Consider the following 26,234-nt stretch of genomic DNA (forward strand, 5'->3'; position numbering starts at 1 on the left):
GATTCTGTTTCCAAGTTTTTAAGATTTGAAATATGTTTTACAGGTGACACATTTTTATTATTTTGGACTTCAGATTCACATAACGATGGACATATTTCCAAATGGCCATTTTCATAATATTCTTTGGATAATGTAAGTTTGTTTTGAAAAGAGCTACTTTTCCACTTACGGTTAAAAATCACCTTTACCATGAAAAAAACACATATTAAATGCATGCCTCTTTTTTCCTTCTTCAAAATATCTACTGACAGCTATTTGTTCTTACATGAAAAATCAATACATTTGAGTAGTTATCTATTTTGTTTTTAAAAATGTGTAACATCCTTATTAAAAAATTTACAATTAGATAGCCAGTCAATTTCTTCATTATAAATGGTTTTCATTCCTATCTCACTGTTGTTGTTGTTAGGTGCTGTAGGGTTGCTTCCAACTCATAGCAACCCTAAAAACCAAGAAACCAAACCCACTGCCATGGAGTTGATTCCGACTCATAGCAACCCTATATTCAACAGAATCAAACACTTCCCGGTCCTGCGCCATCATCGACAATCGTTGCTATGCTTGAGCCCACTGTTGCAGCCACTGTGTCAATGCATCTCATTGAGGGTCTTCCCCTTTTTTGCTGACCCTCTACTTTACAAAGCATGATGTCCTTCTCCAGCGACTGCTTCCTCCTGTCGTGTACAAGGTACATAAGACGAAGTCTTGCCATCCTTGCTTCCAAGGAGCATTCTGGCTGTACTACTTCCAAAACAGGTTTGTTCTTGCAGTCCCCGGTATACTCAATGTTCTTCTCCAGCACCACAATTCAAAGGCGTCAATTCTTCAGTCTTCCTTGTTCATTCTTGAGGTTTCACATGCATGTGAGGCGATTGAAAACACCATGGCTTGGGTCAGGTGGCGCACCTTAGTACTCAAAGTCACATCTTTGTTTTTCAAAGCTTTAAAGAAATCTTTTGCAGCAGATTTGCCCAATGCAGTAAGTCATTTGATTTCTTCACTGCTGTTTCCACGGGCCTTGATTGTTGATCAAAGTAAAATGAAATCCTTGATAACTTCAATATTTTCTCCATTTAACACGATGTTAACTTATTAGTAAATTTTAAAGATTTTTGTTATCTTTATGTTGAGGTGTAATCCATACTGAAGGCTGTGGTCTTTGATCTTCATCAGCAAGTGCTTCAAGCCCTCTTCACTTTCAGCAAGGTTGTATCATCGCATATCGCAGGTTGTTAGTGAGTTTTCCTCCAATCCTGATGCCCTATTCTTCATATAGTCCAGCTTCTCAGGTTATCTGCTCAGCATATAGATTGAATAAATTTGGTGAAAGGATACAATACTGACTCACACCTTTCTTGACTTTAAACCACACAGTAGCCCCTATCTCATTACAAAGTTATTGAAGGTACTATAATCCATAAATCATTAGTTTAGCAACAAGAATCAAATTAGGAGTTTGAATTCTGGCTATTTCAGTCTTAGAACTTCCCAAAAGAGGTTCTTTCAGAATTGTCATAGAATATCCTGAGTATCAGGCCATGCTCTGAGATAGGAATTTATAGACTAGAGTTTGTCATTTTTACTAGTTAATTTATCCAACGGTATTTCACAGTTCTTAGATTCCTCATTCTTTTATTATTTAATGGCGAAAACTATGCAGTTCCCTGGAGGGAGGGTCAGCAAACTTTTTCTGTGAAGGGCCAGATAGGAAATATATGAGGCTTTGCAGGTCGTATGGTCTGTGTTGCAATTTCTCAGCCCTACCGTTGCAGCATGAAAGCGGTCATAGACAATATGTAAATGCATGAGCACGGCTTTGTTCCAATAAACTTTATTTACAAAATCAGGCAACAGGTTAGATTAAGCCCTGGCTAGAGTTTGCTAACCCCTGCCCTGAAGTCTTGTTCTCAGTAGGTGGTGGCGTTAACTGCCAGGGAGTTGGCCCCAACTTATGGAGAACCAATGCACGATGGAATGAAACACTGCTCGGTCCTGTGCCATCCCCGTGATCAGTTGCTGATGGACCACTGTGATCCACAGGGTTTCCATTAGCTGATTTTTGGAAGTAGATCACCAGGCCTTTCTTCCTAGTCCATCTTAGCCTGGAAGCCCTGCTGAAACCTGTCCAGCATCATAGCAACACGCACACCTCCACTAACTTGACAGGTGATGGCTGCGCCTGAGGTGCATTGGCCAGGAACCGATCTTAGGTCCCCAGCGTGGAAGGAGAGAATCCCACCACTGAACCACCACTGCCACCTCTCAGTAGATAAAAACCTATTGCCGTCGAGTCGATTCTAACTCATAGTGACCCTATGGGACAGGTTAGAACTGCCCCATAGGGTTTCCAAGGCTGTAAATTTTTACAGGAACAGACTGCCACATCTTTCTCCCATGGAACCGCTGGTAGGCTCAAACCAGAGCCTTCTGTTAGCAGCTGAGCGCTTAATCACTGCACCACCAGGGCTCCTTTCGCAGTAGATTCTAGGTTCTAATAACCACAGGTAATGATCTAATTCTTTGTTTCACTACTACTTTCCATCTTGGAATACGAGTTTCAGTACCTCCTGACTCGTCACAGCCAGATAACCAAGTCCAAATAACCCAACTTCTCTGAGGATCTGTTGCCTGAAACCACCTTCATGGTACAAATTTGTAAACTAACTGGTTCCGAGTTGCAAACATCAGAAATTAACCCTGGCTACCTAAAGCAAAAGAAATTTATTGGAAGGATATTGTGGGGCTAATTTCTCAAGAATAGGTCAGCTCTCTTCAACTGTCTTCCCATTCCACTTGATAACATGCTAATTCATTGCATTAAATAACATCATACTGAAATGAACTGCAGAGCAGAAAGGTGTAGGATTACTAGGTGCCTTGGTTTGATAAGTAAATGCCAGGACTGCAGAGAAATACCATCAAATTCAGGGGCCTAAGACCTCAGGGAAGCATCTGGGGGTCTAGTGTCCTGAGGTATATCAAAAGAGCTCCTTCAAAATAACGGACACATTGCCACTCCTTCTACACATTTCCAGTAAGAATGAGGTGAGCCTTTTTGGATGGTTATAGCAATAGACAAATTTGAGTGCCTTGTTTCAACCTATTTATCCAATGATCATAAAACTGCCATCTTGGAGTAGAGCCAAGATCAAAAGGAGGCTCATGCTTGGTAGAGGGTCAGTGAAAAAGAGGAAGGCCCTCAACAAGATGGACTGACACAGTGGCTCCAACAATGGGCTCAAACATAGGAGCAATTGTGAGGGTGGCACAGGACCAGGCAGTGTTTCATTCTGATGTACACAATGTCTCTCTGAGTCAGAACCCAGTCGACAGCACCTAACAGTAGCAATAACCAGTAAATTCGGTCTGAGGTAGAAGGAATCTGTCAATTGTCCCTTAAGGCACAGTAAATCTCATGGTGCTCAGAGAGCCTGAGAAGACTGGGATGTTGTATGGTCTTGCGTTAAACAGGAAATTGTGACAGGGTGACACATTCTCCTATGCGTCAGAACATTATAACGTGCACACCTGAAGGTACCATCATTATGTAGGAACTGAGTTAACGTGCCAAGAACAGATTCTGGAGAAACACAGTGATATTTAAATAATAAATTATATTCAGCAATCTAGTATTAAGATTTAGGGATCCAATGTTAAAAGAATAAAACTCAAAACCAGTTGCAATAGAGTCGATTTCGACTCAACAGTGGCCCTATAGGACAGAGTAGAACTGTCCCACAGGGTTTCCAAGGTTGTAAATCTTTATGGAGGCAGACTGTCACATATTTCTCCTGCGGAGCAGCTGGTAGGTTTGAACCGCCGACCTTTCAGATACCAGCTAAGTGTGTAACCACTGCACCACCAGGACTCCTCTGGACTGGTGGTGCAGTGGTTAAGCACTGGGCTGCTAACCAAAAGGTTGGTAGTTCAAGCCCAACAGACGCTCTTTGGGAGAAAGCTGTGGCAGTCTTCTTCTGTAAAGATTTACAGCCTTGGAAACCCTGCGGGACAGCTCCACTTTATCCTATAGGGTTGGTATGAGTTGGAAAGACTCCATGGCAATGGTTTTAACAGAATAGACATATTTTAAATTTGTGATGAGATGGCAAATTATTTTTTTTTACTAGAAACTTAAAAGCTGAAGAAAAAAGCAGGGAAATGTTTTAAAACTTGTTATGTGCTCTATAAGGCTTTGAGATCATACACGTTCATATGTATAAAAAAAATAGATACATACAAATATGGCTGAATAGTTTGACATTTTTGAAAAACCTTTTATGTGAGAGGCCCTTGAGCTTTGGTTCCATTTTATAGTAATAGCTACCAATTACTGAGCAACCATTAAGCGCCAGGTTTTGTAGTAGGTGCTTTTAAATATTTCAATTTTATTCCCTACAACCATCCCATGAAGTAGGCTCAATCTCCATTTTACAGATGAGGAAACTGTGATTCAGTGAGTTAACTGACCTCTACAGAGCTGGTCTTTAACCAAGGTATCTCTGATTATATCTCTATGTTCTTTTCTCTCTCAATGAAATTTTTAGACACATTTAATCAACAGCTGTTGCTGTGTAACAAACCAAATATATCCCTATGTTCTGTTATAGTTTTACCTTTTCCATTTTCAGGCACAGGCAAATGAGGAGGTTGAACTACATAATTGCTAAGAATCAAAAGCACTGATTCTAAGACAGGAAACTGAATGACTTCCAAACAAGGAGTAAAGAGCTTACTCTAATGTGATCACTGACTCTGGCTAAATCGTTTGACTCTGTGTTTTTTCTTCATCCATTAAAAAAAATAAAATAACTTCCAGGCACAGGGAATTGAGAGTTGCTAATGATTAAAAAATTATATACTCTAGTTTTGAATACAAGTGGTACATATTAGATCAATAATTCCAATGAACCCACAGCCACCAACTACCCATTCCTTTCTGCTTGAGGTAATTAAAAGTGGAGTTTTTATGCTAACGCGGTTGCAATTCTTATAACTCTCTCTTCCAATACGATAAGGCTTATAATAAGGCTTACATGTTCATTTTATACCAGCAAAAAGGTATTTTTAATGGTGAAAAAATATAACCATTTATATTCTTATGCACTGCCTTTTACCTATTTTTAAAATGCTAGGTATCTTTTATTTTTTAAATACTGCATTGTGTTTCAGGTGAAAGTTCACACATTAGGTTCTCATTTAACAACTTATATACAAATTGTCCTGTGATATTGGTTACAATTTTCACATGTATCAGTATTCTTATTTCCATTCTGTTTGTCCTGTTTCCACTGACCTACTTTCCCTGCCACTCCTTCTGTTCTCATCTTTGCTTTTGGGTAAATGTTGACCACTTGGTATCCTATAATTAATCATTTAAGGGAGCACATTACTCATGGGTGATATTATTTTATAAGCCAATCTATTATTTGGCTGAAAGGTGACCTCCAGGAGTGGCTTCCGTTCTCAGTTCAAAGGGTATCTTAAGGATAGCCTTGGGGGTTCCTTTAGTTTCTATTGGCCCAGTAATTCTGACCTTTTTATGGATATCTTTTAAATCCAAACACCATGAGATTGGTTATACAATTTTGAGCTGAAAAGGAGCTTAGCAATCATTAATTAATTCCTCTCATTTCACAAATGAGTAAATGCAAGCATAAGAGGTTGAGTGACTTAACTAAGATTATACAGCTAGTTAATATCAAAACACGTTAGATCGGCTAATTCCTGTTTGCATCAGTTGTTTTGCCAGGTGTGAACAAGGACATTCTATCTACAAACTCAACCTTACCTATGTCTTAAACAGATGAGAATAATCCTAGTGGTTTATTACAAGTTCCTTTCCTCAGAAGGAAAAGGATTCAGATATAGACTGTACAATGCTGTATGCCTTATATACTGGGGGGTTAGGGATGGGGGGTGGTTGGTAGTGGTGGTAAATTTAATCTCCTTGAAGGTTAGTCCATCACAAGCACCAGATGGGGTTGTTAAAACATAGACTGGTAGGTCCTACTTTCAAAATATCACCAGATTTCAACACCAATATTGGAAATTAGAAATAAATGGAACAATGCCTTCAGATTCTGAAGAAAAGTGATTTTTAGCTTGGAATTCTGTACCCTGCTAAACTATTAGCCAAGGTTAAGATTACAATAAGCCATTATTAGATAGATATATAAGGTCTCAAAAAGTTTACTTTCTACACATTTTTTCTAAGGAAGCTGTTAAAGGATATATATCACCAGAACAAGGAAGTAAACCAAGTAAACCAAGATAACATAGGATCGATGAAACAGAGGATCCAACACAAAAAAGAAAATCCCAGGAAAGTAGGTAAAGAAAATCCCAGACAACAACTATGTAGCCAAGAAAGCAACCACCCATACTAATATAGGATGATGGAGGGACTCTGAAAGAGAAGTCACCAATTAAAAAAAAAAAAAAGTTTACCAGGTGAAAAAAAGATTCCTGGTACTTTTGGCCGTGTGGAAAACAGTATGGGATAGGGAAGAAAATCAAAAATAAAAGTGTTGTTGTTGTTGTTGTTGTTCTTAGGTACTGTTGAGTTGGTTCTGACTCATAGTGACCCTATGTACAACACAACAAAACACTGCCCGGTCCTGCACCATCCTCAGAATCATTGCTATGCTTGAGCCTGTCACGGCAGCCACTGTGTCAATCCATCTCATAGACGATCTTCTTCTTTTTCCCTGACCCGCTACCTTACCAAGCATGATGTCCATCTCTAGGGACTGGTCCCTCCTAATAACATGTCCAAAGTATGTGAGACAAAGTCTTGTCATTCTTGCTTCTAAACAGCATTCTACCTGTAGTTCTTCCAAGACAGCCTTGTTTGTTCTTCTGGCAGCCCATGGTATATTCAATATTCTTCGCCAGCAACATCAATTCTTCTCCGGTCTTCCTTATTCTTCAACCAGCTTTCACATGCATATGAGGGGATTGAAAATATTATGGCTTGGGTCAGGCGCACCTTGGGTCAGGCGCACCTTAGTCTTCAAAGTGACATCTTTGTTTTTCAACACTTTAAAGAGGTCTTTTGCAGCAGGTTTACACGATGCAATACGTCATTTGATTTCCTGACTGCTGCTTCCATGGGTGTTGACTGTGGATCCAAGTAAAATGAAATCCTTGACAACTTCAATCTTTTCTCTATTTATTATGATACTGCTTATTGGTCCAGTTGTGAGGATTTTTGTTTCATGCCGAGGCATAATCCATACCGAAGGGTATAGTCCTGGATTTTCACCAGTAAGTGCTTCTTCTTCACTTTCAGCAAGCAAGGTTGTGTCATCTGCATAATTCAGTTTATTAATAAGTCTTCCTCTAATCCTGATGCCCCGGTCTGCTTCATATGGTCCAGTTTCTCAATTATTTGCTCAGCATACAGATTATGTAAGTATGGTGAAACGATTCAATCCTGACGCACGCCTTTCCTGACTTTAAACCGGCAGTATCCCCTTGGTCTATTCGAACAACTGCCTCTTGGCCCACAGGTTCCTCATGAGCACAATTAAGTGTTTCAGATTTCCCATTCTTTCCAACGTTATCCATAATTTGTTATGTTCCACACAGTTGAATGCCTTTGCATAGTCAATAAAACACAGGTAAACATCTTTCTGATATCTCTGCTTTCAGCCAAGAGCCAGCTGACACTAGCAATGATATCCCTCAATCCACGTCCTCTTCTGAATCTGGCTTGAATTTCTAGCAGTTCCCTGTTGATGTACTGCTGCAACTGTTTTTGAATTATCTTCAGGAAAATTTTACTTGCGTGTGATATCAAAGATATTGTTCAGTAATTTCCGCATTCCGTTGGTTGGATCACTTTTCTTCGGAATGGGCACAGATATGGACCTCTTCCAGTTGGTTGGCCAGTGGTACAAGGATGTAAATATAATCACAGTATAATGTTCGACTCGTTAGGGATTAACATATTATTTGGTGTACTAATGATTTAAACACAAAGTATGCTGTAACTATTTTCGGGGAGTGATAGTTTAACAGAGATAAATCCTCACTGTTTACAATAGGAAAATAATGTTTTAAATTGGTAAATCAATAAATAAGAGTTTAGCATATTATTTTGAAATTGTTATGGTCTCATTTATGTCCCCCCAAAATATGTGTTATAAATCCTGACCTCTACGCCTATGGTTATAATACTATTTGGGAATGGGTTGTCTTTGTTATGTTAATAAGGCAAGATTAAAAAAAAAAAAAAAAAAACCATTGTCTATGAGTCAATGCCGACTCATTGTGAGTCTAGAGGACAGTGCAAAACTGCCCCGTAGGGTTGTTTCCAACGAGTGCCTGGTGGATTCAAACTGCTAACCTTTTGGTTAGCAGCCGAACACTTTACTGCTATGCCACCAGGGTTTCCAAGGCAGTATTAGTGTAGGGTATACCTTGAATCAATCACTTTTGAGTTATAAAAGAGATTAAACAAGCAATCGAGAGAAGCAGAGATGGGGGAAGAGAGATGCCAAGCTACATTAAGATCTCCCAGGAGCAGAGAGGCTCAAAGAAACAAAGACCTTCCTCCACTGTCAACACAGAGAGAAAGCCCTCCCTTAGAGCTGGTACCCTGAATTCGGACTTCTGGCCTCCTAAACTGTGAGAACACAAACCTCTGTTTGTTAAAGCCACCCACTTGTGGTATTTCTCTTATAGCAGCACTAGATGACTAGGACAGAAATATATACGTAAATACCAGAAGAAGCGTTCCAAGACTGTGAGAACACAAACCTCTGTTTGTTAAAGCCACCCACTTGTGGTATGTCTCTTATAGCAGCACTAGATGACTATGACGGAAACATATACCTAAATACCAGAAGAAGCGTTCAAAGAGTTCAAAGTAGATGTCTCTGGAGAGAGCAAACGGTTTTAAAAAAGGAAGTATGGAGCTTTTGTTTTTGTTATTGCTGTTATAAGCTTTGAATACTTTTTGATTTTTGAAATTACATGCATGCATCACTTTCATAAAAATAAGAGTTGATTGAAAAAAAGTTACATGGTAGAGGAGATCGTGCCCTTCATCCTAATACTTCCAGAGAGATAATGGGGACATGTGGCCTCTTCAAATCATCCGAAGCATACAAGCTGCCTAATCATCTATAATGTAGCTTGACCTTGAGCACATTATAATAAAAAAGCCAATGTTTTCCTCTCTCATCTAGAATAATTAAAATGAGAGCCACTGAATATTCATTAAAGTTAAAGAGCAGCAGCTAGAAAGCCAGTAAGGAGCCTCCTGGGAACTACAACATACTTAGCTCTTCAAATTATTTCTTGAATAAAAGTATGCATTAGGTGTCTGGAGACTAAGCCACATAGTGGTAGTAAACAGCACTGGTAATTCACTACTATGAATAAGAATTCAAGTCTCCATTATCATATGTAAAAAATCAGAACAAATGGTTAGTAAGCTATCAATTCTTTTAAACAGTACGCCCCAAAGGAGCTTGTACTCAAAACGAATTTAAAAGGAAGGGGGGAAAAAATAGCTTACTTTTTAAGATTTCAGTTGTTGAAAAATATTCAACATCTGACTTGGTGGTACATGTAGAAGAACAAAATCTCTGAAGCACTGCTATCTGCAACATTTACATAAAAACATGCGGAAATATTTTAAAATGTGAACATTTTAAACCCATGACACCTGGAGGTTGGATGGGAGAAGTAGCACTCATCACCCCTACAGTATCCAGGTTTGCTGCTGTTATGTCTCTATAAGTCATTCAGTTCTGCCATAACCAAGTAGCACATTAGTACCAGCAATTCCGGCTACAATGGCTGCTGAATGCCAAAGATCCCCATGTGCACCTCCTTCTATATTGCCCCACAATGAAGGCTGTCACTACATTTTAGATTATTAACATTAGCAAGGGGAACGGGCTGTTTCAGAGGACTTGTAAGAGTACATACACAATGACATTTCTAAAGAAAAAAATGGATAATAAAGAACCAGAACAAGAGAAATTTGCAAAGTGTAATGACGAAATCAGGGAATGCATCTGAAAATATGCCCTTATTTCCATAAATAAGCTACCTTAATGTTTTCTGCTAAAATGAGAGTTTTACTCTAAGGGATCATAGTAAAGAAAGAAAAAAGAAAAGTACCAGAATAGACTCCAGTTAAATCAAGGAAAATTCAAATGGAAGAAATTAAACTTAAGAATTTCCTTATTTTTATTTATATTCATAGACATTTTAATATTGCACATATTATATATAAAATCTCTATGCCTGAACTTTCATAGTCACACATGACTTCTCTCAGAGACATTTTCTATGAAAGTGATTTTCATAATAGATTTAGAGTGTAAACAGTGAAACAGTAGAAATTGTCATCACTTTTTAAACTCTTTTCAGCCTTCTTTTAAGGGAAGGGTTTTTATAGGAGGAAGCATACTGAGAATAATTTGTATTTTATATATATATAAAGCTTCTCCTTGTATCCTTAACCAAGCCAGTGTAGAAGGTTAAAATTGCCTTTTTCTGAACAGAAGGCCCTTACCATGTTGCTATGAGAAGTACTCCTTCAGGGTGATGCAGAAACAGATATCCATTTCTGAGAGTTTTGATGCCACAAACCTCAGATGGGCAACACACAAGAACCTCACCTGAGTGTGTCTGGGTGTGTTGTAATGTCAGCCTAACGGTCTGTGTACATTTCTGAATATGAAGGATGGATTGGTGAGTTAACGAAGAAATGAATGAAAGCCGTTTGGGAGGGGAGTGAAAGCTCCAGGGACAGAATAAAATTCCTAGCTTGCAAACTTTAGGCTATCCACTTGAAGGGAAATAGAACCTTTCTTATTTCCTGGATCAAATCCAATCTCTCAAACTAAGTAAAAAGAATTTGAGATAAGAAAATAACTTGGCAAAGAAAAAAGAGAGAGAGATGTCTTCTGTTCTGCCAAACAGAGGACAAACTATCAAGAATAAAAGGAAGAAAGGACTTGTTAAAACTGCTAAAAGACATGCAGTCAGTACTTCTTGGTCTCAGTGTGAACATGGAAAAATAGAACGTTTTATAAATGGGAAGGAGAAAAATAAATATTGCTTGTTCACGTGTTCAAAAGGGTAAGGAAGTCATATTTCCAATGTTATGTTCATGCTACATTTTCCTCATTTTAAGAACAGTATCAAGGAATTGAAAAAAGTCCACAGGTAAGCAAAAATAACAAAAAAGAGGATAGAAAATAATAACTTAAATTGTGATTTTGTGAACAAAGTACTACAGAGTATTTAGATTTTTTATAAAAAATTTAAGAAAATGGTTTGAGTTTAAGAAATTTATGGCGGTTATAATTTTCAATCTTCATTTCTAACAAAGACAGAACAAGGGCAAAGAATCATAAAACTGCATTTAGAAACAGATACTTAAAATTTCCTAAAAGGATAAAATAGTAATTAAAACAGTACTATTAATAAACCAAACCCTTTGCCCATTGAGTCAATTCTGCCTCATACTGACCCCACGTTTCAGATAACACTTGGAAACACATGGAACTGCAAATGGTTAAGCACCTGGTTAAGTTCCCACCACTAACAAAAAGTTGAAGGTTCAAACCCACCCAGGGGTGTCTCAGGAGAGAAGCCTGGCAATCTGCTTCCAAAGGTCACAGCCATGAAAACCCTGTGGAGCGCGGTTCTACTCTATAACACGTGGAGTTGCTATGAGTTGGAATGACTTGACAGCCACTGGGGGTGGAATTTCTAATGCTTTCTTCTGTCACTGTTTTAAACTTATAGGAACTGTACTTTTGATACAAGAGACAAATTGATTTAGCTTCTATGGTTATTTTGCTAACTCTAATTCAGAGGCAACCTCAAGTTTACCTTCTTACTATGCCTTTCTAAAACTGGAAACCCTGGTGGCCTAGTGGTTAAGTGCTATGGTTGCCAACCAAAAGGTTGGCAGTTTGAATCTACCAGGTGCTTCTTAGAAACTCCATGGGGCAGTTCTACTCTGTCCTATAGGATCACTATGAGTTGGAATCGGCTAGATGGCAGTGAGTTTTGGTTCTAAAAAGAATTATTTTATAAATAATCCTATTGCTTTTTTCTTTTTTTTTTAAATCACGTTTTCCTTAACATTGTTAAACTAGTTTTAAAATACACATCCATATTTTAGATAAGCGCTCCCAAGGCTATACACTTTCATTTTCCCTTGCAGGTTTATTCCTGTTGAGCCAATTTCATTTTACTTGGATCCATAATCAACAGCCACAGAAACAGCAGTCAAGAAATCAAAAGACACATTGCGTTGGGTAAATCTGTTGCAAAGGACCTCTTTAAAGTGTTGAAGAGCAAAGATGTCACCTTGAAGACTAAGGTGCGTCTGACCCCAAGCCATGGTATTTTCAATCGCATTATATGCATGTGAAAGCTGGACAACGAATAAGACCAAAGAACTAACGCCTTTGAATTATGGTGTTGGCTAAGAATATTGAATAAACCATGGACTGCCAAAAGAATGAACAAATCTCTCTTGGAAGAAGTACAACCAGAATGCTCCTTAGAAGCAAGAACAGCGAGGCTAAGTCTTACATACTTTGGACATGGTATCAGGAGGGATCAGTCCCTGGAGAAGGACATCATGCTTGGCAAACTACAGGGTCAGCGGAAAAGAGGAAGACCCTCAAGGAGGTGGACTGACACAGTGGCTGCCACAATGAGCTCAAGCATAACAAGGATGGTGTAAGGATGGCACAGAACCGGGCAGTGTTTTGTTTCACTGGGCATAGGGTCGCTATGAGTCGGAACCGACTCAAGGGCACCTAACAACAAGCCAATTTCAATAAGAACAGCTTTAATTTTAAATATGCACAATATTCTGAGTGTATTTACAGTGGTTTATCAATTTACTTAATACATCAGGTTTGTATTGGGAGCTACTAGAGGTGTTAGAATCAAATCGTTTTACAAACTTTTGCTATCAGATTTTTTTGTTTAATTAAATTAATTTGCAAGTATGATGATAAACTTTATGCAATAAAACTAATTTGTTTAATGTGGAGAACAGGCAGATGCATAATTCACTGTAGTCGGTATTACGTCCATATTCCAAAATTTCGTTTTACGATATTTAGTATTCAATATATTAGCAAACGGGGCTATCTCTGGTAACTTTCAACATTCTGAGGCATACCAAAAAAAAAAAAAACAAACAAAAGAAACCTTGAGTTTACGTCTAAGGATTAAACCAGATAAGGTATCTTCCTGTGTGACATCCCAAAATGGACACATTATGTGGAGCAAAAGTTAACAAGGTCTTTGAGATTTGAGAAATAGAAAAAATACTGGGGTGGGGGGACGTTGTCTTAATTCACACGACAGAGTAAAAAAACGTGTTCAGGTCTCTTAGAAACAGAACTCGAACTGACATACACGTTTATCCCAGGTGACCGGAGGCGCGGCCGACTTTCCTAAGTGCGTTTGTTCTATCTCACAGCCGTCACCAGGGACAGATCTCGCCTTCGCAATCCCGGGAGAGGCCTGTTGGAGCCTCCACTCCCACTGCTGAAGTCTGGACAAAGTTCGAGAAACCCCGAGCACCTGCGGCTCTGACCACAACAGGCGAGCAGGACACGGCGGGGAGCGCAGGTCTTCTCCCCGATGTTCTGTCTCCACATTCCAGGCCTTTCCGACCAGCGGTGTGCGCCTTCTGTTTCCGCGCCTCGGAAATAAGAGCCGTTCCGGGGAATCGGGCCTGGGTCCTCACCGACATAACGCCAAGGTGCGCGTCCGCAGACAGCCGCAGCGAACAGCCCTCACGCTCTCCTCAGCCCCAGCCCCTGCAGCAGGACCGGGGAGGCCCGAGCCCGCGTCCGGGAGCACAACCCCGCGTCAGCCGTGCGGCCCGCGCCGCGACCGGAAGGAGGCGTGGCCTCGGGCGGTGCGGCCGCGGTTGGGGGAGTCCCCCCGCCAGGCCGCACGCGCGTTTCCGGCGCGCTCCCCCGCCTACTGCGCCCTGTGGTCTCGCCCGCCCTCGCTGCCATGTTGGATTGTGCGGCCGCCGCCGCCGCTGAAGGCCTGGGACGACGATTGGAGGAGGAGTTGGGAGTTTAGCGCAGTCGCCGGACTGTGAGGACAACGACCATCCGGCCCGGGTCTAGCCGGGCGGGAGCCCGGAGCTTTCCTTTTTCAGCGCGGCCCGAGGACGGCCCGCCGTCAGCGCCTCCTTTCCTTCTCCTCCTCCTCCGCCCCGCGCTGAGGAGCTGCGAGATGCTGCACCTCTGACTCCCCTCCTCCCCACCCCTGTCACCGAGAGGGGGACGAGCGCTCTCCCACTCGCCAGAGGAGACGGCCCTGGACTCCCAGCCCTGCCGGCCAAACCATGAGCTCCGGCCAGCAGCAGCCGCTGCCGCCGCGGAGGGTCACCAACGTGGGGTCCCTGCTGCTCACCCCTCAGGAGAATGAGTCCCTCTTCACCTTCCTCGGCAAGAAATGTGTGGTCAGTGGCCGAGATCCGCGCCGCCACCTCGACGTTATCGCCCGGGTTGAGGGTCGAGAAGGGGAAAGGGGGAGCGGGGAAGAGGCGGGAGCGGCGCCGGGAGGGTCCCGCTGCCCGCCAGGCCTCTGCCGGCCGGCCCAGCGCCGCGCCCTGTCCCCTGCCCTCGGTGCGGGCAGTGCGGGCGGGCCGAGCTGCCGGGACGCGGGGGAGTGTCACCTCCGCAGGCCTGTCCTGGAGCCCGCCGGGCGGGGACCCTGCCCGCGCCCTTGCTGCTGGTGCAAACTTTACTCGCCGGCCACAAGGGGATTTTCTTGCAGGAGCCGCTTGATCTCGGAACCCGGGCCCCTGTCTGGCCCTCGCTTCACGTCCTACTCCTTGATCAGGGCGTGCCTTTCTTCACAATGCCAAAGGTTCCAGGAGAGGATAGGTCAGGGAATGGAGCCTAAATGGGAATGAAGCAGTTCTCTTTTAGGATCTCGGGAGGGAATGAAGTCGAGCGCGGGGTCCTGAGCTCTCTTCGCTTCGGAACAAGGGCAGGAAATGCTACTGATTTCCACTGCCGAAAAACAGGGTTTATTTCTCCACCAGTCTCAGCCGGGCCCGGCTTCTCCTCTCCTTCCCACTGATGAATTTTTCCCCCCATCGGAAAGGGGGGGTGCTTCTCACCCCACAGCCATGAGCGGGGAAACCGCAGTCTCGAGTAGTTTTTGGCGGTTGGGGCTTGAGAATGATTTTTAGGTTGGGGCTCTGCGGCCGATTCCAATCCCAGATGGCCGGGTTGGAGCAAGCAGTTCTCCGGTGGGAAGGGGTATGTGTGTTGTTGACGGAAGCGTTCATTACATTGGCTGCTGACACTTCTGGGGGTGGGGAGGTTCTGCTCCCTGGTGTAGGCCTTGTCAGGCTGCATCTTACTGCGGTGGTTGAGTTTGTTGAAACGCTGCCTAGGTCCTTTTCTCCTCCTTTGCTGGTTAGCACCTGCAGAGTATGCCACTGGGGCCCAGGAAACACCTAGGGGAATTTCAACAGAGCTTTATCATCTGATAACCTTCGTTAAAAAACCTTACTAACATTAAATATGCCCAACCAGACTACACCTGGTTGTTTAAGACGTTAGACAATTTCTGGAAAGTTAGCGAATTAATTCTTAACTTTATGAGATTCTACACTTTGTAATCTGTGCCATCCACTTGGAGATTGAATCGCATCCAATTTCAGATGTGTTTTCATATTGAAGTTAGATTTTAGAGAGCGGAATTTGAGTTTACCAATTAGAGGAATGAAACAAGAGGGTGGCTTAAAACCAGAACTTTGGGAAACATCTTTAAAATAATCAAATCTCTTCCACAAATACATACACTTTTTTTTTTTTTTTAAGAAATGAGAACACTGAGCCAGTGAGCCCTAAGTCACATAACAATTTAGTAATGTAACTAGAATTAGAAAACAAGGACTTTAAAGCCTAGGCCATTTTATTTTCCACTACATCATATTGCTTTAGAAGATTTTTTCCTTAGCCGTTATTGATTTATTTCTTAAGAGTACTATTAAAAAAGTAATCCCTTCTTTTTTCTTTTCATCAAAAACCAATATAATTAAAATGTAAGACTCTTAAAGCAGAACTAATTTATTTAGGAAAATCTTCAGCACTTTAAATTCTGTTACCTGCAAATGATTTAAAAAAAAAAAGAATCCAGTTTTGCTCGTTTATTACATTTGCTATGTAATCTGTATCAAAAAGCACATACCAGAAACATTAGGCAGCATGTTACATTTATACACAAATATAGTGACTAATTGCTTTGTGCTTACCATTAGCATCTACTGATTTGAAAAAATAACGTGCAAGAATGCTGTGATAGAGAATGATAGCCTTGTTTACTGATTAGCATATGAAGATTGTAGAATAAATTGTCAATATTCAGTGCTTAACTTCTTATGTCATCGGTTACTAACCAAGGACTTTACGTTTTGAATTTCTTTCGTTTAAAACTGCATTGTTATAGTTGCCTCCTCTTGTGGGAGGAAATTGTTGGAAAGATTAGCTTTAATGCTTGAAGTCCCCAGTTAATAGTAAAGTAAGAATGATATTATAATTTTTTTCAAACATTTATTTTTCTTTGCTATTTATACCATTTTTGTTAGTTTAAAAATACTGAAATACATTGTCCTATAATAAATTGGCAGTAAATTTGATCTGATTTATAGGTCAGATTTCTTAGGCAAGTGTATTTAGAGCCTATCTAAGGATTTAAGAAATGAGACAAGCAGTTATAGTTCGAACTCTCAAGGAGTTTCATTCCATCTTTCATTCATTCAACAAACATGTATTGAGTAACCAGCGTCGAGGTCAAAATCAGGGCTGAGGAGCTTACTGTGTCTAAAAAGGGAAACAAATATATAAACTGATGAGTAAGGCAATACTTCAAGAGTGATGCGTAAGAGGCATACTGTCAAAATGGAAAACGCCTTGGGCTCGTAGTCAGCAGACCTGGGTTCAGATGCATCGAATCACTTTGCACAAGTTTCTTGAGAGTTTGATTTTCTCTTCTCTAAAATCAGGATACTATTTTATGGGGTGGTTGTGTGGCTTAGAAGGACTGTGGCACAGTGGTTAAGAGCTTGACTGCTAACCAAAAGGTCAGCAGTTCAAATCCAGCAGCCGCTTCTTATAAACCATATGGGACAGTTCTACTCTGTCCTGTAGGGTAGCTGTGAGTTGAAATTGGCTCGACGGCAATGAGTTTTTGTTTTTTTAATGTAAATACAAGGAGGATATTTTATATAAGTTGAGGCAGGTTTAGAGGATCAAAGGAGAGTTGTTGGGAGAGGTGATAAGTAAAAAGTTTTAAAAATGGGCAAAACCTGAATCTTTAAGATTATTAGGTGCTCCCCAGGTTGACAAAGGAGGCATGAAACTGATTGGAAAGTTAGGGGCCCTACTAGTAGTTTGTTATGAAGGAAGGAAGGTTTCTTCTGGGGTTCTCAAGTTTGAGTATGCACTGGGATCATTGTGGAAATTATTAAAAATGCACATGGCTAGGCCTCATCCCTAGATAATATCCAAATTTGCGGGATCTGAGGTTGAACTTGGGCATCTTTATTTTTAGCAAGCTTGGCAGGTGGTTTTGATCTTCAGAAGTTTGAGACCCACTACTGAAGGCCGCTTACTCTGAAAGGGTAATCTTGGGAACATCTTGGAAGGTTAATAGGTATTCTTGAGTCTCTGTTCTGTGTTTGTGAATTATGGTTAAATTAAATCAAAACATCATTGTGTATTTCATATTAAAATGTCAGTTTATCACTTGAAATATCAATGTGTATTTCATAGCCGTAGCAGGGAGATATGGTCGAGGAAGTATTGCGCTATTAGTGGGGAACCACAAGATCAGACCTGATTTTTAGCAAGTTTGTGGGGTAGAGTGGAGGCAGTATAGAAGGTGGCTTGAAGGTTATGGGATTAGAGACAAAGGACATCAGATAGATGTTTGCAGTAGTTCATGTGAAATATGATGAGGGCCTGCATTAAGGCAGTTCTGGCAGGAATTCAAGGATGGTTAGACAGACCCCGGCAGGACTTAATCCCACTTGGGTATATGGGATGAGGAAAGGGAATAGGAATGAAGGGAGGTATTACAACTATCAAGAAGTCCTGGTGGCACAGTGGTTAAAGGGCTTGGCTGTTAACCACAAAGTCCAGGGTTCAAACCCACCAGCCACTCCATGGGAGAAAGATATGACAGCCAGCTTCCTTAAAGATTTACAGCCTTGGAAACGCTATGGGGCAGTTCTACTCTGTCCCATAGGGTTGCTATCAGTTAGAATCAACTCTAAGGTAGTGGGTTTTTTTTTTTTTTAAATAACTGAAAGCAAAGTATGCAGAAACATACACATCTCACTAGATGGAAATAAACCTAGATGTTAACGGAACTCTGGATTGGTGGCTGTATAAGGCTTCGTGGAGAAAGTGAATCTTCAGTAAATCTATTGTTTTGCCACAGTTTTTAAAAATACATTTTGTGAAAGTTGAGGTTTTATTTAAAGTTATATACATCATATGAATGTTACTACTTTTATATAAAGTAAATGGTCCTGTTACTAGTCATTGTTGTTGTTGTTAGGTGTCATCAGCTCCGACCCATAGCGATTCTATGTACAACAGCACAAAACTCGGCCCGGTCCTGCGCTGTCCTCACTATCGTTGTTATGCTTGAGCCCGTTGTTGCAGCCGCTGCGTCAGTCCATCTCATTGAGTGTCTTGTTCTTTTTCGCTGACCCTCTACCAAGCATTTTGTCCTTCTCTTGGTCACTAGCTAGTAGAATTTTCTTACAATAGAACAGTTAAGAGATTATCTGATCTTGCTTTGTAGTGAGTTTTGTTGCCTTTCCTGTGGTGTGATTTAATGTATTTTCTGTAAGGAGTATATGCAGTCTTGCCAAGTGGGGTTTGATGTGTATAGCCCTGAATAAGTAAGAAATTAAGGAGTGACAAAAAAATACCTTAGCCCTTTACAACCATCTCTGGCCCAAATAACTTAGTAATGCTGTTGACCATTACCTTTCCCTGTCATGCTCACCTGGTTTGTTTGTTTTAGTGATACTTAACGCTGTTTTGGGAGCCCTGGTGGCTCAGTGTTTGAGAGCTACGGCTGCTAACTATATGGTCGGCAGTTCAAACCCACCAGCTGTTCCTTGGAAACCCAATAGGACATTTCTGCTCTGTCCTGTAGGGTCGCTATGAGTTGGAATCAACTTGACAACAATGTTTTGTTTTGTTTTTTTTAAGCTGTTTTTATTAATTTTCACTCAGCACTTGCTTTAACTTATTTATATCCTTTAGTTAGTTTATTCATTTCTCACTTTCGTATAGTTCTGGGAGATAGACTGTATGGCTATGTAGTCTATGATCTTCTATATCTAGCATACTGATCACTGAATACTTCTTAAGTAATTTTAATTTCTGACTTGTTTATTCTTTAGGAACTCATTCAGCATGTCTCATTGCTTGATCAGATAGTCAAAACCTCGGTTTCTGAGGCAGATGTTATCTGACATAAGTCCTCATCCATTACAACAAAGTGGTTTAATCCTGCTACTAAACAAATATGGGTGGTAACAGTGGATATCCAACAGTTACATTGTTTATAAATCAGACATTTTGGAAGTGATTCTTAAATGCATTTAGAAGGAGAGGCATGACATTATAAATAGTTGTGATTGAGAATGTAATTTCACATTGAGCCCTGTGAAAGAAAGGTGGGTGGCGCTTGTCTGCTAAAGATTAGTGGTTCAAACCTACTCAGCTGTACCATGAACGAAAGTCCTGGTGATCTGTTTCTGTGAAGACAGCAGCCAAGACAACTCGTAGGGAGCAGGTCTGCTCTCTAACACAGGAGGTCACCATGGATTGGAATCCACTTGATGGCAATGGGCTGTGGTTTTTTTTTTGGTTTAGTGTGGAAGAAGAAAAAGGATTAAAATTCACTGAACGGAATTTGGACTATACAAAGATGAGAAGCAACCTTGTCTTCAAAAAAAGTGTAAAGGAAAAAAGAACACAGAAGAGTTATTGTTATGCAGGGTGGATTATACACACAGGTGGAGGTTTGGAAGAGTCCAGCGCATCTGGGTTGTAAATCCTGTTTCTGGTTATTCTTAGCTTTGTAACTAGAGGCAAGTTTCTTAACCAGTCTGAGTCTTGGTGTCTAGATTTGTAAAACAGACTTGGTGAAAGACTTCGAACACGAATGCCATAATGTATGTAAAACACATAGAGTGTCTGTCATTTATGAAGTGTTCTGTGAGTTTGGAAAAGCATATGAAAGTTGTCATTATTACTCAGTGCTCACTTTGAATTTCCTGTTGCTGGTAGGGAGGTTTTAGAGTAAAATTTTGAACTCTGTATTGTATTTGTTTTAATTTAGGTCAATTCTAACAATTTTGTTTAAAATGCAGCCTATTATAAAACCCCGAAAAAACCAAACCCAGTGCTGTTGAGTCAATTCCGACTCATAGTGACCCTATAGGACAGAGTAGAACTGCCCCATAGAGTTTCCAAGGAGCGCCTGGCAGATTTGAACTGCCAACCATAGCACTTAACCACTACACCGCCAGGGTTTCCTACTATTTTAAAGAATGTGTGAATTAGGAGTTAAAGGGCAGCTTGAACGAGTGTCTTTGCTGAGTTTCTGAGCAGCCTTACCCTCCCTGGCTGTTGAATGAAGAAGAAGAAAAGAATACTGGTATGAACTAGTAGTTCTGTGAATGTAAACAAGAATCTCTGCCTTCCTGAACCTCAAGTTTCCTAATGTGAAAATGAGGGGGTTGGCCAAGATAATGCCACAGTCTTTCCAGCTTTAATGTTTTATCACTCTTAACTATTCTAGTTGCCAGGGACTATGTAGGATCCCTGGTGGCGCAGTGGTTAAAGCACTTGGCTGGTAACTGAAAGGCTGGCGGTTCCAACCCACTGGCTGCTTCATAGGAGAAAGATGGTGGCAGTCTGCTTCTGTAAAGATTTGCAGCCTTGAAAACCCTATGGGGCAGTTCTGCTCTGTCCTGGAGGGTAGCTATGAGTCAGAATCGTCTCGATGGCAGTTCGTTTGGTTTTGGTGTAGTAGGAAAGGGCTCCTCTAGTGTTAACCCTGGCATATGTCCTGTTTTGTACAATGGAGGCAAAGACATTATATATCTATGTGAAAGGTGGATAATCCCAGATCACTTCATTGCAAATTCCAGCTTCTGACTTCTCATTTTCTAAGCATCACAATTTCATAGAACTTTCATGTTAAAAAGACCAGGACAAACAGGATTAAAAGGCATTAATACTAGAATAAACAATTAAAATCATCAATTACAAGGCACTTTTGACTTACTAGAAGTAGGGTGCCTTTCTTTTTTAGGTCCTGGGGTGGCCGGCTATTTAAGATGGAGTTAATTTGAAGAGTCTCTTGTAGAACCTTATTTTTTAAATGAAATTGTATGAGCAATATGATGACTAGATGATGCATTTTATTGCTATTTTTCGGGCTTTTTTTTTTAGTTAGACTCAGTAGTTTTAGTGAACTGACTTGGCCATTTTAATTTTAGAGACTGATTCAAAGTTGAGGTTACTGTGGGAATTCATTGGATTAAAACAATTTTGACTTTTTATGTTAGCCAACTTGTTTTTCTTGAAACAGTGTACCAAGCAACACCAGAAACTTTGATAGAACTCTCCTGAAACTCAGTTGGATACCTAAATTAGACGTTTCTGCTTTGCTTTAAGATGTGAAGGGCTGTTTTATCTTTTTTGCTTACTCGACCTTTGTTCTTGCTGTGCAATGGATACTAGAAAGCAGCATCAGCGAGGGAAGATCTGAGTGGGTCCTCTAAATGCCTCCCGAGTTCAGCAGACCACTTCTGGACAGTGTTAGGGGTTATATTAAAAACGCACTACTTTTCTTAAAGTTGTCTTACTGAAAGTAGAAATAGTATTTATGTATCATGTTTAATTGTCAAGTCTAGAAATAAAATGAAGTCTCTTGCCTAAAAAGCAGGTTTGACTAGGACCTCCAAGATTGCCCACATTGATTTGAGAAGTGTAAAGATAGGAAGGATTTAGAAATGAGGAGAAATGGAAACTATTATAAATTCCTATCATAGTAGGAATAATTGAGTAATGCTTTAGAGTTTACTGAATACTTCCTCAGGAGAGCTGGCCTAGCTCAGTAACCTGGATGGTAACACAGTCTGGAACAACAACAACAACAAAAAAATGGATTACAAGGGATAGTAAATCCTTGGTCTTGTGCCCATGGCAGATAGCACCCATCAGTCTCAGCACTTTTTTCTTACTCAGTACAGATAGTCTCTGAATCCTCAGCATGTCCTAAAAGCAGCTACTACCAATGAGTCCACCTTCATGGTAGATGAAATCCAGTTCCTATTCCAAGGCTAAATGCTAGAAACATTGTGAAGAAAAAAATGGCAATATTTAGGTGGCTATGTGAATTCCAGATGATTTCCCAAGTTTCAAATGCGTATTTTTCCATGTGTCCTTTATGTCTATAGAAATATTCTAAAAAATGAAGTCAGAGGGCATGAGCATTAAAAATATTAGTAGGTATTGCTGAATTGTCTTCCAAAACATTTGTTACACTAGGTATTAAAACATCTTTTTGTTTTCGACAGTCTCAGAGGTAAAAAAAAAATCTCACTGATTTGTGGTTTTTAGTGAGGCTGAACATCTTTTCATATGTCTCTTGGCCATTTATATTTCTTCTGCGAATGGCCTGTTCATGTCTTTAGACTACTTTTCCGTTGGGTTATTTGTCTTTTTTATTGATTTGAAAGAGCTCTTTGTATATTAGGCACAGTAATTTTTTATATCTTATAATTTGGGGGCAGTTTTATCATTTTGACTTTTTTATGATGTGTTTTATTGTTGCACAACTTATACATTTTTGTGTAGTTAAGTGTAACAATCTTTCTGTTGTCATGTTATGTTACTTTTTAAACACTTACCTAGCTCAGAATAGCAGAAATGTTTACCCATATTTCCTAACATTTTTATGTTTCTGTTTTGAATATATAAATCTTTGCTCTATCTGGAAGTGACTTTGGAAAAGGAGTATAGTAGATATCCAGTTTTATATTTTTTACAAATGGCCAGTTAGTTGTTCCAGTACCATTTATTTAGCAAATTATTTTCTCCTACCTATACGAAGTGCTACCTTTATAATACATGGAATTACCAGATATACTATACTTATATCTATTTCTGCACTCTGTTCTATTTCTTCCATTAGTTTGTTTCATTGCTGTTACACAGAGTTTTAATTATTTATAGCTTTGTAATGATGAAACAATTTGATTCTATAAGGCAATTCCTCATTAGAAAACTCTGCTTTAGTGTTGTGGTGCCATTCTTGCCCATCCTTTTTATATGCATGTATGTGTCTGCATTTTAGCTGAAAAAGATCATTTTTGGAATTTATCTCCCCAGTTTATATGTGGTACGCAAAAATCTATCTCTTGCTTAAAAAAAAAAACAAACTTTTTTTTATTATGGAAACTTTTAAACATATGCAAAGTGTTGTTATTTGCCATCAAGTTGGCCCCCAACTCATGGGGACTCAGTGTATTAAAGAATAGATCTTCTCCATAGGGTTTTCTTGGCTGTCATCTTTCCAAAGCAGTTTTCTAGGGCTTTATTCTGCAGAGCTGCTGGGTTGGTTCAAACTGCCAACCTTTAGGTTAGCAGTCAGTCACAAACTCTGCTATCCAGGCTCCTTCATGGAAGAGCGTTAACGAAACTACGTATACCTATTACGAAGCTTCATTAGGCATCAGTTCATAGCCAGTCTAGTTTGCTCTATATCCCTACCCACTTTACCCTGTCTTGTACTATTTTCAAGTAAATCCGGCCTTCACATAATTTTTTTTTCTTCCCCTGATCAGTCTGGCAGGAGTTTTATCAGTTTTTTTTTGTATTCTAAAAAAACAAATCTATCTTGGAAGAAATACAGCCAGAATGCTCCTTAGAAGCAAGGGTAGGGAGATTTCATCTCACGTACTTAGGACATGTTGTCAGGAGTGATCAGTCCCTGGAGAGGAACATCGTGTTTGGTACAGTAGAGAGTGAAAAAGAGAAAGACCCTCAAGGAGATGGCCTAACATGGTGATGGCAACAATAGGCTGAAGTATAACAATGATTGTGTGAGGATAGCGCAGAGCTGGGTAGTTTTTTGTTCTGTTTTGCATAGCGTCACTAGGAGATGGAACCAATTTAAACAACAACAAAAGAACTGGTTTTCGATTTCATTTATTTTTCTCTGTTTCATTGATTTCTGCTCTGATCTTTATTATTTCCTTCTGCTTACTTGAGGTTTAATTTACTTTTCTTTTTTTAGTCTTTCCTAAAATGAAAATTACTGAGGTAATTGACTCGTGCCTTTTTCTAATGTAGGCGTTTACTACTGTACATTTCTTACTAAGCAATGCCTTAGAGGCATCCCACATATTTGGATGTTATATTTTAATTTTCATTTTATTTAAAATACTTTTAAATTTCCCTTTTGATTTCTTTCATCCATGGGGTTTTTCTTTTTGTCTTATTTTTAGAAGTATAGATTTCCTCAGCTATCTGAAAATAGAGCATTCCTATGAAACCTTTCATAATCTGACACAGTGTAAAGCAAAGAAAAAATTACCATTAATTTACATGGGAAAAATTTTTTGAGCATTCTCAAACCCAAAAAACAACCTACCAAATCATGTCAAATAACACGTAAAACCTGAAGTAACGTTAACAAATAGTAAAAGCGGGAATGATATGATAAATACACAGCCTATATAAAGTAGATGCTGAGTGTATTTCCAGGGGAAGGAGCTTGGTGACGCTACTTGCTGCTCGGGGTGCACTCTGCTTCTTTAACAGCTCACTGCAAAACAGACACTGAACGTTATTTCCACTTTTTGTTTTTTTTATTTAAAGCAAAAACTCCTCTTTGGATTTCTTTTGGTTAGCGAAAACAGGTACTAATGTAAGTCTTTTGTAAAACGAAGCGGAGTAAAGCGAACTTCCGGAAAGCAAGGGATACCTGTATACAGTTTAGTTTCCAGATGTTTTGGAGGGATTTTCCAGATAACGTTCTGTTGTTTATTTCTAATTTAATTGCATTGTGGTTGAAAAACATACTATGTGTGACTTGAATCCTTTTATATTTATTCAGCTGTGTTTTATAGCCCAGAACGTGATCTAAATTAGTGTTCTTTGTGCACTTAAAAATAATGCGTATTCTGTTGTTGGGTAGAGTGTTCCACACAATGTCCATTAGGTTGTTGATGGATGGTATTATTCAGGTTTTCCTTATCCTTACTAATTTTATGTCTGCTTTACCAGTTCTTATGAGGAGGTGTTGAATTCTTCCACTATAATTACGAATCCCCCACGCATCTGTCAGTTTGTCGTACTGTAGGGGCTTGCGGTGTTGCCGTGATGCTGGAAGCTATACCACTGGTATTCAATACCAGCAGAGTCACCTGTGGTGGACAGGTTTCAACTGAGCTTCCAGACGAAGAAAATGAGGAAGAAGAACCTGGCAGTCTACTTCTGAAAAGAGTTAGCCAGTGAAAACCTTATGAATACCAGCAGAACATTGTCTGATATAGTGCCGGAAGATGGGCCCCTTAGGTTGGAAGGCGCTCAGAGTACCACCTTGAGTATATCACACCTGAATTTAAAGATCCATCTCAATAATAGATTTGACGCGTTCAACGCTAACGACCAAAGACCAGGCAAATTGTGTAATGACATCAAGGACGTTATACATGAAGAAAGCAAGAGGTCATTAAAAAGACAGGAAAGAAAGAAAAGACCAAAATGGATGTCGGAAGAGACTCTGAGACTTGCTCTCGAACACAGAGTAGCTAAAGCAAATGGAATGATGAAGTAAAAGAGCTTAACGGAAGATCATAATGCCATGTGCAAAGACCTGGAATTATAAAACCAAAAGGGAAGAACATGCTTGAAATTTCTCAAGCTGAAAGAGCAGAAGAAAAAAGTCAGGCTTCAAGTTGCAATATTGAAGGGTTCTATGAGGAAAATATTAGAAGATGCAGGAAGCATCAAAAGAAGATGGAAGGAATACACAGAGTCACTATACTACAAAGAATTCAACCATTTCAGGAAGTAGCATATGATCAGGAACCAATGGTAATGAAGGAAGAAGTCCAAGCTGCCCTGAAGGCATCGGTGGAAAACAAGGCTCTAGGA

At 40.0% G+C, this 26,234-nt stretch overlaps 1 protein-coding gene across 1 annotated transcript in view; it reads left to right on the forward strand.

The window, feature by feature from the left end:
• The first annotated feature begins 13,989 nt into the window (after positions 1-13,989).
• Positions 13,990-26,234, forward strand: part of WASL (WASP like actin nucleation promoting factor) — a 72,282-nt gene continuing 60,037 nt past the window's right edge. Inside the window, exon 1 of the mRNA XM_003407243.4 lies at positions 13,990-14,479. Within this exon, the coding sequence (XP_003407291.1) occupies positions 14,363-14,479 (117 nt within the window). The 5' untranslated portion in view covers positions 13,990-14,362. The remainder of the gene's footprint in view (positions 14,480-26,234) is intronic.

The sequence above is a fragment of the Loxodonta africana genome, chromosome 8 (genome assembly GCF_030014295.1).
Source record: "Loxodonta africana isolate mLoxAfr1 chromosome 8, mLoxAfr1.hap2, whole genome shotgun sequence".
Taxonomy (NCBI): domain Eukaryota; kingdom Metazoa; phylum Chordata; class Mammalia; order Proboscidea; family Elephantidae; genus Loxodonta; species Loxodonta africana.